Source organism: Silurus aristotelis, assembly GCF_946808225.1.
Source record: "Silurus aristotelis genome assembly, chromosome: 26".
NCBI lineage: Eukaryota > Metazoa > Chordata > Actinopteri > Siluriformes > Siluridae > Silurus > Silurus aristotelis.
Genome location: NC_139599.1, coordinates 15,937,513 through 15,954,242, shown reverse-complemented (window position 1 = coordinate 15,954,242; position 16,730 = coordinate 15,937,513). Strand labels below are relative to the sequence as shown.

Genomic DNA, 16,730 nt, shown 5'->3' with positions numbered 1-16,730 from the left:
TTTATCAGCTGTAGTTTTCTTTTTTCTTTCTTTCTTTCTTTCTTTCTTTCTTTCTTTCTTTCTTTCTTTCTTTCTTTCTTTCTTTTTATTGAAAGGACCATCTCAAATCTTGTTCAACACACCCAACCACTTTCTATCACATCTCAAATGAAAGCTTTAGGAATCCAAATCTGGCAACCCCCATGTCTGTAGTAGCCTAATGATAATGATGGGCTTCTCTGGTTCAATCTCTAATTTTGTATGCCTTTTTCATTATTGGACCTTTTAAAATGTCCACATCCTCATAACTAATTTTCGTATAAAAAATCTTACATTTTTCTATGTTCGTACCTTTTATTGGTATTATTATCAGTAGTTGTATTAAATACGGGATCACCCCTTCCATGGTCATTGCCAAGTCTGCGAGTCTATTTCTGTGATACAGTTGCCAGATTGTATTCGTTTAAAGCAAATTGCTCCCGTTTGTTTTTGTTTTTTTAAGGATGCTATTAATTATCAATAGTTTAAAAATATAACATAAATTGAATAGGAATGCTTATAACTAAATAAATTTTTGTAATAAATGCATGATTCTGCTCAAGATCTCAATGTCAGCAATATTAGTTAAATGTAAGAAAAGACACGATCTGGCAACACGCGAGTAGTCAAGACTCTGAACAGCTACGACATCTGCTGGTTGAGTTTAAAATGACTCTTGACACTGTATATAACATCAATGCGCTTTTAATTGGTCACACTCATTAAAAATGTTAAAAATATATAAATTATATATAAAATAAAAAAACATTTATATATATATATATATATATATATATATATATATAATATATAAAAAATTTAAAAAAATTAAAAGGTAACAGTTCTCCCCATAAATGTACAGACATGTATATGCATATATATATAGATAGACAGAATGACGTAATTAAATAAAAACACCTAACTGTAAGCATACATTCATAGCATTTTTGTAAATTAGGTGGATAAAGATTTAATGTAAACCATAACATCTTTTAAGTAAGAAAAACAGGGTGTCTCTTTATATAATATTATATATATATATATATATATATATATATATATATATATATATATATATATATATATATATATATATATATATATATATATTTGCAAGCAGAATAATTGAATTGCAATGAAAATAAGCACTTTCATGTTGTTTCTCAAAGATGAGAAATCCGTCAATAAAGCTCAAAGTCTTTATAAAGGAAATGTATAATGAATAGGCATATATTTAACCATATTTTGTTTTATAGAATATTCACAGTAGCATAAAGATGTCACATAGTCTCTGGATGTAAATCATAAAAAAGTACAGTTCACTTATACATGAGCTTCCTTGTATTCTCGTTATACAGAGATGTGTGAAGTTTGAAAAGGTGAATGAGCCAATCGGAGAGAAGAGGCGGGGTTTGTCGAGAAACACCCGTATGAAGGTCCCGGAAGGCGGAAGTGATGTGCTGAGCGCATAAATGTGAATAAATGAAAGGCGACTGTGTTCGGGGTATTAAGGGTGTAATTCGGTGTTCGGGGTATTAAGGGTGTAATTCGGTGTTCGGGGTATTAGGGAGTGTATTCAGGGTTCGGGTGTGCAGTATGATACACCGCTTTTACTGTGGGAGGGGGAAAGTGTGTAGCGGTAGTGAGGTGTGCTAGCAGGTGTGAAGCTAGCTGCTCTTAACCTGAGGTAAAGTTTGTCTTGCTTGTTTTCCTCTGGGGTTCGGGAGAAGCGCGGTGAGGTGCGGGTTCTGGTGCTGGCTGAGGTGTTTGAGGTCGGGTTAGTTATTTGTGAGGACGCAGAGAGGGAGCACCGCTGCTCAGGTTGGTGGGTCTCTAATTAGCGCATTGTTTAACCAGGCTGCTTTGTGTTTCGGTTATGGCACACAACACCGAAAGTTCCGCGGACTCGGGTCCGGTCGCCGAGCTGTCCGTTTCCTTCCACGAGGAGCTCTCGGCGAGCATCCAGAGCGCTTTCGGTGTGGCGGGAGAGCTCGCGGTGAGCGAGGTGTCCAGACTGGTCCTGAAAGCCTTCCGAGATGTTCGCGATCAGCTGCACAAGAGCCTCCAGGCCAACCGGAACCTCCAGGCGAGGCTGAACCAGGCGCAGAAGGAGCTTCGTGGGACGCGGCGGACGCGCGACGCCGCTGTCAATACGAGCCCAATCAGCCCCGCCGAAACCATGCTGGACGCCGGAGGGACGCAGGAGGACTCACCCGGTGAACCGTACGCGTGTCAATCGTTCCGCGAGATCGGGGAGGACGGACTCGAGATCGTGCAGGACGTGAAACCAAATCTCACTTTACAGCCCTGTTTACAGCAACTACAGGAGACTGAAGGTGAACTGAGTGTTTACACACACACACACACACACACACACACACACACACACACACACACACACATTAATATAAAGCTGTTGACATGAGTAATATTCTCCACTTTATTGATGGATTCCTTATTTATCATTTATCTATTAACAGGAATTAAAGTGGACTCCGACTCCATGCAGGAAGCCGCTTCCCATGCCGATCAGGTGTGCATTGGGGTGGCGATGGTACCTGAAGCTTCAGCGATCCAGATAAAGGGCCGTTTATCATTCGAGCCTGGTCGCACAGCAAAGCTGGAGGACGCTGATCAATGTGCTTACCCCAAATCTGACTCGGAGCACGAGTTCAGCCCGGATTCCCTCTCGATGGCTCAATCTAAACTGTTGGAAGACTGGAGACCTGATCCGCTTCAGCATCCGAGCTGCCAGGCAGATGCATACGCTTCCTCCTGCAGCTCAGCTCTGGGTAAGCTACTAAACATTGTTGGTGTAAATGAACGCCTGCATGCTGGAAATGAAATGAGTAAGATCTGAGTAAGGAGTCTTTTGGCATCCATAGCTGCCCATCAGTTATTCTTTCAATTTAAATGAAGCATATGGTCCGTTTATCATCTCATGTCCAAAGCATGATTCTATTAAATGTAATGTTTTGTGTGTGTAGAGTGATGATATACTCTGATAGGAAACAGTTTTTATTACAAAACCTTGAATAATTCAGCTTATTAGCCCACTGTTTAACATGTGGGTGGTTTCCTTATTATACATTTACATTTACGTCATTTGTCTGATGCTTTTATCCAGACTGACTTAAAACTGAGCAGTTGAGAGTTAAGGGCTTTGCTCAAGGACCCAGCATTGGAAGCTTGTTAGACCATGTCTTATCCAGAGTCCAAAGTTTAAACCACTGAGCTACCACCTCCCTGCACAGCATTTCTGAGCAGTATTGCATTCTACAGAGAGTAGTGTTAGGAATCCTGTGCTTGAGGTTATTTTCTAGTTAAAATGCTGCAGAAGAAAACAAAAATCTGGATAAATCTGCTGTTGTTTAAAAAAAATAAAAAATAGACCTTCCTATCAAACATCTCAGATAACCAGTTCTCGTTCTTTGCATGTCTGGTTACCTCCAATCCCTTTGTCTTTCAAGGAGATCTTCCTGGTATGGACTTCCTTGCATCAGCCTCGTCCAGTCAGCCAAACATGTGCCATGAACCGCTCTCTGGGAGCGAACTCTCCGCCCAAAGCCACCCTGCCCCTAATCCGCTTTTCCCCACACACAACTCTGGACAAGCGCACACTTTAGGCCAGTCCTTTTCCATTCCGGCGGAAGTGCGCCGGTACCGCGGTGCCCTGCAGCCCAAGCCACCCAGCCATCAGCACAAAAGTCCCAAACGCAACCTGTATCCACCGGGGCGCAGCCCGTTTCACTGTTCACAGTGCGGCCGAGACTTTAACCGCATGGAGCACCTCAAAGTTCACCAAAGAATCCATACAGGCGAGAAGCCGTACGTTTGCACCGAGTGCACCGCACGTTTTCGACACTCGTGGGCGCTCACGCGTCATTTCCGCATTCACACAGGCGAGAAACCGTATGTGTGCGCTCAATGTGGGAAAAGTTTCCGGAATTGCGGTGGACTACGCTTCCATCAGAGGACACATGCCCGAGGTGGCCTAAACAACGCTAAACCCAATATAGAGGGTTATGGGAGGACATGAGGGAAAGCTGCTTTCGGCTTTAAAAATATTCAGGTCGCTTTAAAATTCCACACATTGAGCTTATATGAACATAACTTTTCTATATGAGGGCACAGTCTTGTTCATTTGTAACCCACCATAATCTTATGCCCACCACACATTGGTAGGAAGAAAGTGACAGTATTTGAGTAGGGCTTTACAAATGATGAACGGTTGCAAGATGACAATCATAAAATGTAATAATTTACAATTTTACAGGTCTTCAGTTTATTAAATTGTGATGCAACAAATGCAAATGTTTATCAATATTTTTATTTTTTTTATGGTTGAAGGCAAACTGTTCTGTTTTGTTTTTTCCTTTGGGTGATTTGTGTGTGGTGTGTTTAGTTTTGCCTTTGACTTGTGAAGTAAATTTGCATAAAAGTGGATTTCTTTTATTGCTATTTTTTGGTCTCTCTGAAGACGGGGGAATAGACGCCAGACGATATTTGATTATCATTTTGATGATTTTTAAGTTGTTGTTTCAATGTTTCTCCACACGTTCCTTTTTCTGGTCAGAATCCAAAGTTTCCATAAAAACAGAATGTTAATTAGACATAAAGAATGGTGGACATATTACTAATACAGTTTTAAATATGCTGATCTGTCATTTATTGTATAAAAAAAAAAGTACATTACCAGTAAAATATTGGTGGCTGCTAATTTTACAGTACTCTCAGTATAATCAGCTTCACAGGATGTTTCTGCAGTAATGTCATGCACAGAATTGTACTCACTGGCAGCCGGACATTGCTGTTTTCTACTCAAATTTGTTACCATGCGCTAAAAGATTACGTTTATAATGAAGCTTAACATCAGCACTATGTGAAAGAAAAGACATGAAGATCAAGTATGTAACCAAATTTATTTGTAAAAAAAAAAAAGAAAAAAGGGCATCAATGCAAATCACAATAGCAAAATAGATTCTCTCTTGAAATCTTTTTTACTCACTCTAATAATGTACCTGGTGGTGATTGGTTGATTGTGAACGATTCGTTTATTCTGAACGAATGTGACTCTCCGTAGGTTATGTCCAGGAAAGAAAATGTAATAGTTTACCTCTCGACTCTTCCGGTCCAAGTAGTTCGTTCTTTTATCACGTGACCCCCAATGACACTATGCAGTTATATATACATATATAAATTAATAGGACTGTTCACAAAGTGCGTGTATGTTGACGTGTTACAGGATCTGCTTTTTGAAATTGTAACATTTTATTTATGATCAAAGAAACTAGAACTAAATGACTCAAAACTATTCAAGTCACTAAAATGATCTGATCTTCTCGTCACTAGTACCTGTTGAGAACGCACAGAAATCAGAGGAAATCCAACTTATAAACACAATACTGCTTCTAGTCACAAAGCAATAGAACTAAAAATAATAATAAAATAAAAAACGGTCCAACTTTATGAATTATTCAGGAATCCGTTACAAAAAAATGGGAAGATGGCAGTGCTCCAAGGTGACTATAGTTGCTTTTTTGTTCAGAGATAACTGATAAAATGTATTTGAGTTGTTGATTTGTTCATTCCTTTAGAGTATTCCACATGGATACCCAAATAAAAGAAAGTCCTTCACTGGTGCTTCATTGTTTAGTTTTCTCTAGAAACGCAGCAGTGTGCTATATTTGAGGGGTCTCTCAAATGGTACTTCTAATGTCACTCCCAGAATGCAAATGCTTTATTTGTCGTATGTGCATTACATCACAGTGAAATCCTTTCTTCACATTTCCCAATGATTTTTTTTTTTTTTTTACACAGAGCCCCTGGAGCACATAATGTTAAGGGTTCAAGCTCAAGAGTGGCAGCTTAAATCAGTAACCCAGAGCTTTAACCACTGAGCTGCCACTTCTCTCTTCCTTTACAATAATCACAGTATATTGCTGTATTATAGGGGAAAATAATTCCCAAAATGCATAGTTTTACAGTATAGTACTGTGTTCATGGAAAAATGTAAGTTTCTGTCGGAATTGAGATTTTTACAGTATTTTGTTACAGTGTACTGAAAATGTAGGTTTTACTCCTTTATGATATTTTTATTACAGCTATGAGCGTTTGTGTCCACACCTCGTCAGGTTTGGAATCTCTGCCGTGCGGCTTTAGGTACAGAGCAGGTCAGGGAAAAATACTTGTCCCTGTCCTTTATGCACTCCTGTGAGACCCTTAAGCAGATAAAACAGTAGCCATGGCTGCACTTGTCACACCTCACATACTTGCACCCTCCTGCATGCGACATTAGATTGTGACATTTGGGACAGGCTCGGAAGTGAGGACAGCCGTTCACTTTGCTGGACGTTTTCTTGACTCGGTCACAGGTGAGCAGCAACGAAACAATGTGGCACGACTGGTTGGTGCAGGTGCCATTAGGGCAAGGGTACAGGCAGTGCTCACACAGTGGCGTGGTAGAGCACTGCGGGCACTGCAACAGTGAAGTGTTCTGTCCAGCTGGAACCACTGCAGCCGTCAGGATGGAGGAACACTTTGGACACTGTAGAGCAGAGACAAAAATGTGGAATGTAATGCTCAAATACCAAAATTATGACCAGGTGACCCAATACGTTTGGAAATATAGTGTTTATTAGGCAGCAAGTGAAAATGTTTTGTTGACGTGTTAGAAACAGGAAAAATGCTAAGCGTAAAGATTTGACAAATTGTGATGTCTAGACGACGTTTACAGTAGTCGTCTAGACGTGTTCCCGGTCTGCAGTAGTCAGAATCTATCAAAAGTGGGCGAAGGAAGGAATAGTGGTGAACAGGGTTATGGGCCACAAAAGCTTATTGATACACGTGGGGATCGAAGGGTGGCCCCTGTGGTCTGATCTAACAGACTATAAAATAAAATATATATAAAACACAAACAATCCATCCACCTTTTTAAAGTGTAATAAAATTAATCGCAAGCTTATGCGGAAATTCCTGAACACAAGTACCAAAAAGCCCAAAGGCAGAGATCAGCATTTTTGTTGTGGTACAAAAAATTGTGAATCTGTAAGCATTTTTTCCCTGCTCACCATTTTGCTGTAGTCTAGCTCCTCAGAGAGTGGCAGTCGCTGTGGCAGTTGCTGTGGCAGTGGCAGTTGCTGTGGCAGTGGCAGTAGCAGTGGTGACTGTATAATGCTGCCCATCAATGTTGACTGTGGATAAATGGGAACATTGTTTATGAATGTTATCAGTATACACTTCATGTTTAACAGCCCCAAAGGTAAAAAAAACCAAAACCCTGTAGTTGTAGCTTCTCACCTGCAGTAATGTTGGATCTTCTTGTTTGGGTGGAGGAGGATCATTTCTCGACGAAGCTAGAAAAAAAGCTGCTTTTATTCCTTTGTTCCTCTTCATTTTATTAATATATAGTCTCCTTTGCGTGGATTATAAAAATGATTTATGGCTTGTAAAGCAGTGTAGTTTGTTTTTTATCGTCCTAATTGTACCTTTTGAACCAAAAAAGTTCAGCTGTGAAAAATGCCAGGTTTCACTTTTGTTTTATTTCATGCTGCGCCACAACTGTTTCGAAAGTCGGATCCTGTATCCATAAATGTTTTGTTGATTAAAAATAATTGTCAGACAGTGTTTGAAAAATTCATGCATGCACATTTAGGTGTATATGACGCACAAATTTGCATGCACAAAATAATTCACGTGATTACGCAACTATTGGTCCTCTGTTTTCTCGGAAGAAATGATCCAAATATGGTGTCACTATTTCTTGTTTTCTCATTGACTCACTATTTAAGATACTCAGGACACATCAGAAGCATGCACTATACCTGATCCTCCCATTCCAGCTTCTTCCAGGGTATCCTCAGTGCTGCGCCGTGTCCGTCTAGCGCGTTTGGTCCTGGTCACGCGCTTTGCGACGCCGGTCGTCTTTCTCGCGCGCGGCATGGCAAAGAATAAGCAAGAAATTCACGTGTGTGTTTTGGTTATACGACTCTCAGTCCGTGGGGATTTTTCTGATCCATCGTTCGGGACACGGTGATGCACATGAGAGGAAAGTCCCAAAAAGTTTGTGCATGTGACATTGCGGCATTCTCAGCATAACTCTCACGTTGGTGTGGTGATGTTGTGTTTGGCTTTTTGTTGTGGCATGCATTGTTCGAGAAGTGGACGATTTTTATGCTCATTTGGTAAACCTTTTAGGGTATTGATCCAGCCATAGAGAGATTAGGGGGCCACCTGATCACCAAATCCATGTGGGATATTGTCTATCTATTTCTCTTTAATTGGAGTCACGTGGTTCCACATCCACAGCTTAAAGTCCACGAAATAACTGCACAACTCAGGAGCTTCAAGATGTTGACTGTAATTAATATCAGGGGGAGTGGTAGCTCAGTAGTTCAGGTGCTGGGTTACTGATCAGAAGGTCAGGGGTTTAAGTCCCGTTATCGCCAAAGCTGCCACTCTTGGGCCTCTAAACAAGACCCTTAAACGTCTGTGCTCCAGGGGCACCATATGGTCCTGGCCGACCCTGCGCTCTGTGACGCGAAGAACAAATTTCACTGTGCTGTAATGTATATGTGACAAATATACAGTCCACTATAATGGTTTAGGACCCCAGGTTCTATTTCATCGCTAATCACTGAACACCTCAACAATAATAGAACTGTAGTGAATGGCCATTCGGTGCCATCCAGATGAGGACGGGTTCCCTTGTGAGTCTGGTCGCTCTCAAGGATTCTTCCTCACACCTTCTCGGGGGAAAAACATTAGGAATAAACTTATAATCTTTTATAGCTGATTTATCTCGCTGCTTTGAGACAATATCCATTGTTAAGAGCTATACAATTAAAAACGAATTGGATTGAATCTAAGTGAAGCGACAGACCAATGCGATCATGATGAGCAGTTTACAGAAGATATTTGTGTGTGTGTGTGAATAAAATTGCGATTCTGACATCTGAGAAAAGGGTAGGGATGCTCTAGATTTGTCCAGGAATGACTCGCAATGTGGTATAAAGGTAGTGTTTATTCTTTGGGCTTTGGACCCAAATGACACTTTGATTGGCCTCAGTCCTATAAGTGTATTCATTTGGCTAACATATTCTCTTGAGATGTTATTCTGTTGTGTGAGATGTGTGTGATCATAAGGAGTGTTTGACAACAAGATGCTGACTTGAACCTCTCCATCTGTCCAATGTGAAATTCCCTCATTCCAGCGAGCTTAGATATCACAACAGTGGAATTAAAGAGACTGTAAATGTCCTTTAGTAAAATTTATTACCTCATACTGGGAAGTTAGGGGACATACGTGTTATTTTTATAAAAAAAATTGGGATCAAATGCTGAGCTGTCACAAAGTTTTGATTTGTCTCTTTATAATAGATTTTGAAACACAGCTGTGAGAAAGCGTTTGTCAGGTTTGGAATCTCTGCCGGGGTGCCTTTTGTGCAGAGCAGGTCCAAGACGAGTGATAGTTGAACTCCTGTGTGCCTCTTAGGCAGATAAAACAGAAACTATGTCTGCACTGTGGACATGTCACCCACCTGCATCCGCTCTCGTGCATCATTAGAGTGTGACATTTGGGACAGGCTCTGAAAAGAGCACAGCCGTACACTGAGCTTCCGTAATCCGTGACTCGGTCACAGGTGAGCAACAATTAGACGACCTGGCACGACTGGTTGGTACAGGTACCATCAGGACAAGGGTACAGACAGTGCTTGCAAAGTGGTGTGGTATAGCACAATGGACACTGCAATAGTGAAATGTTATGTCCAGCTGGAACCACTGCAGTCTTCAGGATGGATGAACACTTCGGACACTGTAGAGAAGAGACAAAAAGCCATTAAAGCAGCGTCCTCGTTGCCTTTTCTTTACATCTTTAAACTTTTGCATCTGTTCTTTTACTGTATTAAAGGCCATTTCGAGCAATTAGTTTGTTTGTTCCCCAATCCACGGGAGCAAGGGTGTCTGTTGTGGTACATGTCAGGAATATAAAATCGTGAATATGAATGCGTTTCTGTCCTGCTCACCATTCTGCTGTAGTCTGGCTCCTTAGACAGTGACGGTTTCCTGACCCTCATTGTTGCCTGTGCATAAAATGTAAACCCTGTTTGAAGAGTTCAGCATATACAAAGCTTTGGCCAGTAAAAGGGTTACAAGCGAAACTGTTGGTGTAGCCTCTTACCTGGGGTAATGTTGGATTTTCATGTCTGGGTGGAGGGTCAGGTTCTGTTGATGAAACTAATGAAAAGTATGTGTAGTGGTTTGCTTTCATTTACACATCCACCTTTATTCATTTGAGCATTTCAGTGTGTTCGATTCAGAACAATTAACTACGCAAATCTGAAAGCTCTTTAACAGCCAGAACTCGATTTGTCACAGTAGAAATGAATTTAAGAATGACTTCTTATCTGTTAAGTGCTACAGTTTGGGATCCCGATATGACATGATGTGACTATATGTATAAATGCATAATAACAAGAGGAAGACTTAATCATTCATGACCAGAATAAAACCTAACTATGCTGTAAATACTCTATATTTTCTCACCCACTATCACTTTAATATAAAAAAGTTCAGATTATTATGTACCTGTGCCTCCCATTCCAGTGTTGTTTCCTTCTTTTTTCTTATTGTGTTTCGTCCTTGAGCAGTGCTGTTAGTGTTCGCCTTCTACCTTCTTGCTCACAGCGTATCAAAAACTGAAATCAAGTATGATTCATCTCAATACCTGAATGTCTGTATTTCCTGATTTATCAGGTTTTCAGTGTTGTTCCGCACTGATTATATAAACGTTTCCACAGCAATTATATCCTTTTGCAGTCATCTGATAACTAGAATTTTCTAAAAGTGAAAGCAAAAGTGAAAGAATCCAAAGCCAGAAGTAAACAGTGCTACAATAGGCAACACGGAATACTTGAACAGATACCCATAAGCGTAGTTTAGATATATACCATAGGTACAGATTACTACGCTTTCTTGTCCCAACACACAATCCATTTCTGAAATCCAGAATCATGCAATAGTAAAATACACTAAATGGTAAAGTTTGGACACCGAAACAACCCATGAATGTGAGACTTCATATAAAAATTAGAGGAAAGAAATTGTCTAGAATATCTTTGTATGCTGCAGAATTCGTCTCACGGCATCAAAATGGTCCAAACTATGATCCAGCATGATAATGCCAGTGTACACAAAGCAATCTCCATGAAGACATAATGTGCCACGGTTGAGGTAAAAGAACTTTAGTGTCCTTCATAGAACCTTGACCTTAACCCCTAACAAATTTGGAGCTTTGAACGTGCCTGACCGCAACCCATATCGATGCTTGACCTTACTAATCTAGTGGAAAGCTGATTTAGAATAAGTTATTTTAACAGTAAATGTTGATTCGATCTGGAACAGAACATCATCAAGAACATCTAAGTGCCCCGGTATACCCCATCTACCAGTATCCAGAGTTTCACCTAATCAATATTTGATGATTATTGACAATGAATCTGGAATTAAATTCTTGCATGCACTAATTTTTAGAATACATTTGAGATGATATTTCTTTTTTTGTCTCTTTACTGCACAATACCTAAACTTTGTCCTTACAAATCTCACAAAAATTGCACCATAGAATCATTTTGAAAGTATTGTAGTGAGGGCATTTAAAGCGTACGTCATAAATTGTCCGATAAATGTAGACACAAAATTGATAACTCGTAAATAGTACTTGTTAAAAACCTTTAATGCGCACAAAACAAGTGAATATTCGATTATTCTTCAGGTTAAATCTACCGTTCAGCTATCATACATGAAATTTCATAAAAAACACCTCAGAAATACAAAGATTCATTTTTAAAAAAAGGTTTTAAATGTTCAACAAATGATTTCGCGGCATAAGCAACCGCCATTCCATCAGGCACGCAGAACTAAACAATTAAACCTCAGTGTCTACAAAAATGCATTTGTATCCTCCTCTGGGTTTCGTTTCCCAGTGGCAGGATCTGTTTTACTGTCTGGGAAAGAAAGACTAAAGTGTCACTCACACTAAGTTCTTAACCCAGTTTTCAGGTTTTCTTGTCATTTCTGCCACACTTGCAGAAGGACCCTGTTGTTGGAGGGCAGAACTTGCATCAGGTTGGGATTGTCTATGGCCAGCAAATGGTTCAGTACTTAAGGTTTAGTAGTTTTAAACCAACACAATCTGACCGTATATCAGTATATATATATCAGTCTTTCAAGACCTACAGAAGTAGAATCCTCCAAATTCTAGTAGCTTTTATTTAGTACCACTAGACTGTTGATATTACCAAAAATGCAAATAGGTGTGTGTGTGTGTGTTCTTTTCTGGATATCCTCTTATAGACAGTTAGTCTAGTTTGCCATGAATACTTTTCACTTTCTACTATTTAATTGCATGATTTAAGGCAAAATTCTAAAGGGTGCATCAGAATGTGTCTGATGTCCTTCTTCTGCCTTGTAGAAGTTGAACAAGATGATAGTTCAAGGCCAAAGTGTCATAAACGATGACCAATAATATCTAGGAAAAGTCAGAAAGATGGCCATCTTGAAGTCACGTCATCAATGTGGTCCCTGTAAAATGAGACAAAAGAAATTTTCGATTGACATCTGCTTTACAAATCACGTATCAGTGCATATGGTTTGCTGGCGTTAGAGATCTCATTTAGCAATCATGCTGACCTTGTGTTTGTGTCTGCACTGCTGAGTTTGATGCTCCACTGGATCTGTAAATATCTGTTGGCCAAGAGGACAGATCAGCTTTAGATTTATCGGCTGCTCCACCTTTGTTATCGGGGTCGGAGATTTAAACCTCTCGGGTCGCTCTTCCGTTTCCACTCGGTGTTTCTGTCTTTTTGTTCGCACCACACTGATAACAGATGGCCTCAGACTTTTCTCATTCCTTTCTGCTGCTCTTTTCAGATCTGTGCTACAAACCGACTGAGATACATGATCTGAGCTAAAACTAAAGTGCTTTTGGTGCGTGTTGGAATTATCTTCCTCCTCTGTGACTTTGCTTGGCTGTGTATCTTTTATGTTAAGCAGGACAGTGGGCTCTGGAATTGGGACATGGACTGTGCTTCCACTGCCCCTTTTTTTGCTGCTTTGCTGGCCTACTCTAATTTTCTCCATCTCTTCATTTTTCCATCTATCTCCAAACACCTGACGGGGACACTGTACCCCTACTGTGTCCACCAGTAACCCACTCGGGCTAGGCTTGGTAAGCTTCGAGCTCCAGATTTCCAATGGCGGCACAGACAACTGCTGGATACAGTGATAGAGTGAAGGGTAGTCCACATATTTAAACTTGGGCACCTTCTCCTTCGGGCTGCTTGGACGATGTGCTGGAACCTTTTCAAGTGGGCAGGAGGCTAGCCAGCCCTCTAGTGGTGGCACGGAGAGCTGCTTGATGCACTGGTGTAGTGAGGGGAAATCTACGTACTGGAAGCGGGGTACCTTGCAGGGAACATCTGAGTGCTCTTCCATCCTGACTCTTGTAGTGATCACTGAGTCACTTGGTTCTCTTTTAATATGTCTGTTAGGCTGTGGTTGGATGGCTGAGGTGGAGAGGTTAGTTTCCTCACCCACTGCCTGAGGGAGATACTTCCGATCTTCCATGTGTGGAACTGCAGGATGTCACTTTGCCTATCAGTAGCAAAAAGTGGAAGAATTGGTTAATAGGAGTTTGATGTTTGCCTGAGTATTCACAAATGCTAAGTTAGGCTAATAATGAAACATATCTAAATTAAATGTATTGTGTTTTCTACGGTTATACGCATATAAGCATAAGCATTATTTATTCTGGAGTCTACAGTGGAAACTCTTGGATGCTGGATGTGATTCTAATCCATCACAAGGCCACATTCACACAAATCTTGATCCATGGTGTACTTTAGCATAACCAGTCCATCTACAGGTTAACTGGAGAACCTAAACCATGCAGAGATGCTCAAAGAAAAACCGGGTTGCCTGTTCCTGTAAAGTGGCCATGCTAATCCTGCACCACTGTGTCGCCACAGTGATTCTCCAGCATAACAAAATTCCACTCTTTCATTCCTTTATCTATTATACCACAGTGTCTCCTGCCTGTAACGGTTTGAAATGTGAGACCACACATTTCTCAGCAAGCGTAGATTTATTGCAACATGTCAAGTCTGCGCTATCACTTGCAACAATCCGACTCCCTGCTCCATTCGTGCCCAGACAGCTCGAACACAAAAGGTAATTATTCGACAAAAACTGTGTGAATCAGTCGGCGCACAATATGCAGGCGCCACAGCGCTGAGGACGGCCAAAGAATAACTGGATCTGATGAAAGAAAGAGGGGCAGCCGAAAAGTGTGGGATCTGGTTTGAGTAGATGTGGGTGAAGAGGAGTATTGAATGGCAATGATGGCTCAATTCCCAAAACTTTAGAATGTATTTACTGGTTGAGAGAGAGAGTGAGGGGGAGAGAGAAAGAGAGATGTATGTGTGTCATGAGTATTAATAGCTCTGCAGGTATGAACTGAAGAAGAAAAGTAGGTCAGCCTCCGAGTGATCGCCTTCGCCAGGGGGCCCAAAACAAAATATCTGTCTCATATACTCACCACGATCTCCTGTTGTCAGCACTCCAGCAAAGAGGAATCGAGCCAAAAACACCCGATACTCGTCCACAAAAGGCTGAGAGAGACCTGATGCTACTGACCTTCTTCTGGGGACACAGTAAAAATGTTTCGGGTTACACAAATCCATTTGTTAATGTTTGCAGTCATTTAATTACATTTTGGTCCAATTAGTAAAACTGAACCGAACTCATCATCACTCTGAGACGATGTTGAATCATTTTTTATACAACCCTCGGATTTTTATGTATGTTGATTGTCATGCTGTTTGGATTTAGAGCAAAAAAAAAACAGGTCAGCTAACATCTTTCTCTAAACTATTGTGAAGGCTGTGGTTTGCTGGAGTAACGAGGTCGTCAGAACTTTACAGACCGTGTTGGTCGTTTTGTTTCTTCCCCGCATAAGCTTTCTTTGGAAATGACCCTGGCACTGTGGAAGAAAAACACACGAGAACTGGAGTCGTGCCAAGGTGAGAGGAGGGATCTCCTTGATCACACTTGGGATGCCACCCAGACGGCACGCTGCTGTGCTAAACACTATGTCAGTGGAGCTACATACTTTTTGAATCCAGGCTGTAGTCTGGAGGGAAAGGACAGTCTATAATTTATTTTCCTTTTTGTACATAATGAGCTGCCTGTTGTACAGAAACATATATATTTCAAAATAGCACGGAAACGAGGCCCACACTGATCCATTTATATGGACAAATATGCATTCTACATGCTGCTTCGTTCATCCACGCTACAATCCTGAACTCGAGGATTGTTGAGGTTCAGTGCATGATCTCAGTGTGTTTTTGATGAAAAGATGCTCGTAGTATAGTGGTCCTGTAATGGACATCACCAGTAACTGCTCCATTGTAAAGCAGGATACTGATGAAAACTGGGAAAATGGTCTACCTTTTTATCTATTGTAAAATCATGAAAATGTCTGGATTAAACACTTTATGTGCATGTGAAAGTTTCCATGAAGGGGTTTTCAGCCACCAAACAGATCATGGGACATGTCCCTATTCATTGGACATTCCAAGAAATGCTTGAATGTACAGAACACACTGTGTCTATGCAACACTAATGTATAGTTACTGTAGTGCACTGTTTAAGTGTGTGTGTGTGTGTGTGTGTGTGTGTGTGTGTGTGTGTGTGTGTGTGTGTGTGTGTGTGTGGAACTGGGTCACGCACGCTGGCCTACATTTCGAGGGTTTGTTGTCTTCTTTTATTACCCCTCCATGCGTTTATATTCGGACTGACCCCGCCCTCCTCCAGATTTTTATTTTTATTTTTAATAAAAAAAGATAAAAAATAACAGTAGATTTGACAGGGTTTCCACACCCGCTTACTCCTGTATACTTATTATTGATCGCTCTTAAAAGTGCATATATGTTAACGTGTGCAATAGGTATGCGACCCAATCTGGCAACCCATGGCGCGCGCACTATCAATTCTTATCATTTTGATCAGGAAATGACCTAAAAAAAAAACACACATATGCAAATCCACGTGGGATGTGACATATACACGTTTTAGACAGCAAAGTTTCTATGAGTTTATTATGAATATGTACATAATAACTAAACAAGAGGAGGAAAATAAGATGTTTCTTTTATCTGATATAAGTTTGCATGACTGTGTGTGTGTGTGTGTGTGTGTGATGAAGTTTTCGAAGTTTTACCTTGTCTTATCCTGATCTGTAGAAACCCCTGGAGCTCTTGATGAAGATGATGATGATGGAGTCCTCCCTTATGTCTTGCATCGTCTTCCAAAAAAATTATTAAATAAACAAAATTAAATAAAAAAAAAATGAAATCTACATCTGATCTAACACTAATCTTTCCCCATCTTCCTATATATAAAAAACGATTACATTTTCACATTTTTTTATTTTTTATTCTTATACTTACAGAAAAACAAGACCCATGCTTATTTTTTTTTTTAATCCAGTTTCAATACCCAACACTGTCTTTCCTCACAGATCAGTTGCTTCATGTGTTGGACGCGATTTCGCCCTGGGACACGGTCCAATCACAGTTTAGGCACCGTTGCACGCCACAACCCTGGAATCTGAATTCGACCAATGAAAGATCTCGGTTCGGATAGTGGGC

General features: G+C 40.6%; 3 protein-coding genes and 1 long non-coding RNA gene across 10 annotated transcripts; 1 reads left to right on the top strand and 3 right to left on the bottom strand.

Moving 5' to 3' along the window:
- Nucleotides 1-1,558: 1,558 nt before the first annotated feature.
- Nucleotides 1,559-6,918, top strand: LOC310720328 (uncharacterized protein). The gene is made up of 4 exons (XM_083530839.1): nucleotides 1,559-2,354; nucleotides 2,499-2,810; nucleotides 3,489-6,666; nucleotides 6,719-6,918. The coding sequence occupies exons 1-3, from the start codon at nucleotides 1,895-1,897 to the stop codon at nucleotides 4,055-4,057; spliced, it is 1,341 nt and encodes a 446-aa protein (XP_083386965.1). The 5' UTR covers nucleotides 1,559-1,894; the 3' UTR covers nucleotides 4,058-6,666; nucleotides 6,719-6,918.
- LOC310720352 (uncharacterized protein) lies at nucleotides 4,383-8,546 on the bottom strand. Of its 3 annotated transcripts, none has more exons than XR_014531710.1 (4): nucleotides 7,842-8,546; nucleotides 7,318-7,373; nucleotides 6,726-7,211; nucleotides 4,383-6,565 (listed from the first exon to the last, which is right to left on the bottom strand). XR_014531710.1 is itself a non-coding variant. In XM_083530882.1 (4 exons), exons 2-4 carry the CDS (start codon nucleotides 7,411-7,413, stop codon nucleotides 6,149-6,151), a joined length of 636 nt encoding a protein of 211 aa, XP_083387008.1. In that variant the 5' UTR covers nucleotides 7,414-7,505; nucleotides 7,842-8,526; the 3' UTR covers nucleotides 4,383-6,148. The 3 variants fall into 3 exon arrangements, 2 of the variants coding, with proteins under 2 accessions (XP_083387008.1, XP_083387007.1); XM_083530882.1 differs by having other exon boundaries at nucleotides 7,089-7,211; nucleotides 7,318-7,505; nucleotides 7,842-8,526; XM_083530881.1 differs by having other exon boundaries at nucleotides 7,089-7,211; nucleotides 7,842-8,524.
- Nucleotides 8,547-8,562: 16 nt separating this feature from the next.
- LOC310720370 lies at nucleotides 8,563-11,366 on the bottom strand. Its single transcript, XR_014531717.1, has 4 exons — nucleotides 10,606-11,366; nucleotides 10,199-10,254; nucleotides 10,044-10,100; nucleotides 8,563-9,832 (listed from the first exon to the last, which is right to left on the bottom strand). It is a non-coding gene; the product is annotated as an uncharacterized lncRNA (long non-coding RNA).
- Nucleotides 11,367-11,734: 368 nt separating this feature from the next.
- On the bottom strand, nucleotides 11,735-16,704 carry LOC310720342 (uncharacterized protein). 5 transcript variants are annotated; one of them, XM_083530862.1, is made up of 5 exons: nucleotides 16,530-16,697; nucleotides 16,301-16,384; nucleotides 14,615-14,718; nucleotides 12,709-13,671; nucleotides 11,735-12,600 (listed from the first exon to the last, which is right to left on the bottom strand). In XM_083530862.1, the coding sequence occupies exons 4-5, from the start codon at nucleotides 13,642-13,644 to the stop codon at nucleotides 12,589-12,591; spliced, it is 948 nt and encodes a 315-aa protein (XP_083386988.1). In that variant the 5' UTR covers nucleotides 13,645-13,671; nucleotides 14,615-14,718; nucleotides 16,301-16,384; nucleotides 16,530-16,697; the 3' UTR covers nucleotides 11,735-12,588. The 5 variants fall into 5 exon arrangements, with proteins under 5 accessions (XP_083386988.1, XP_083386990.1, XP_083386991.1 ...); XM_083530864.1 differs by having other exon boundaries at nucleotides 14,615-14,715; XM_083530865.1 differs by having other exon boundaries at nucleotides 12,709-13,665; nucleotides 14,611-14,718; nucleotides 16,301-16,704.
- Between the last annotated feature and the right edge of the window lie 26 nt (nucleotides 16,705-16,730).

Coding starts and splice junctions, on each gene's coding strand:
- LOC310720328 (XM_083530839.1), top strand. CDS start 1,895: ATGGCACACAACACCGAAAGTTCCGCGGACTCGGGTCCGGTCGCCGAG. Junction 2,355..2,498: donor GCAACTACAGGAGACTGAAG/GTGAACTGAGTG, acceptor ATCTATTAACAG/GAATTAAAGTGGACTCCGAC. Junction 2,811..3,488: donor CTCCTGCAGCTCAGCTCTGG/GTAAGCTACTAA, acceptor TTGTCTTTCAAG/GAGATCTTCCTGGTATGGAC.
- LOC310720342 (XM_083530865.1), bottom strand. CDS start 13,644: ATGGAAGATCGGAAGTATCTCCCTCAGGCAGTGGGTGAGGAAACTAAC.
- LOC310720352 (XM_083530881.1), bottom strand. CDS start 7,959: ATGCCGCGCGCGAGAAAGACGACCGGCGTCGCAAAGCGCGTGACCAGG. Junction 7,374..7,841: donor AGCTGGAATGGGAGGATCAG/GTATAGTGCATG, acceptor CTTTTTTTCTAG/CTTCGTCGAGAAATGATCCT. Junction 6,566..7,088: donor AGCTAGACTACAGCAAAATG/GTGAGCAGGGAA, acceptor TCTGCTCTACAG/TGTCCAAAGTGTTCCTCCAT.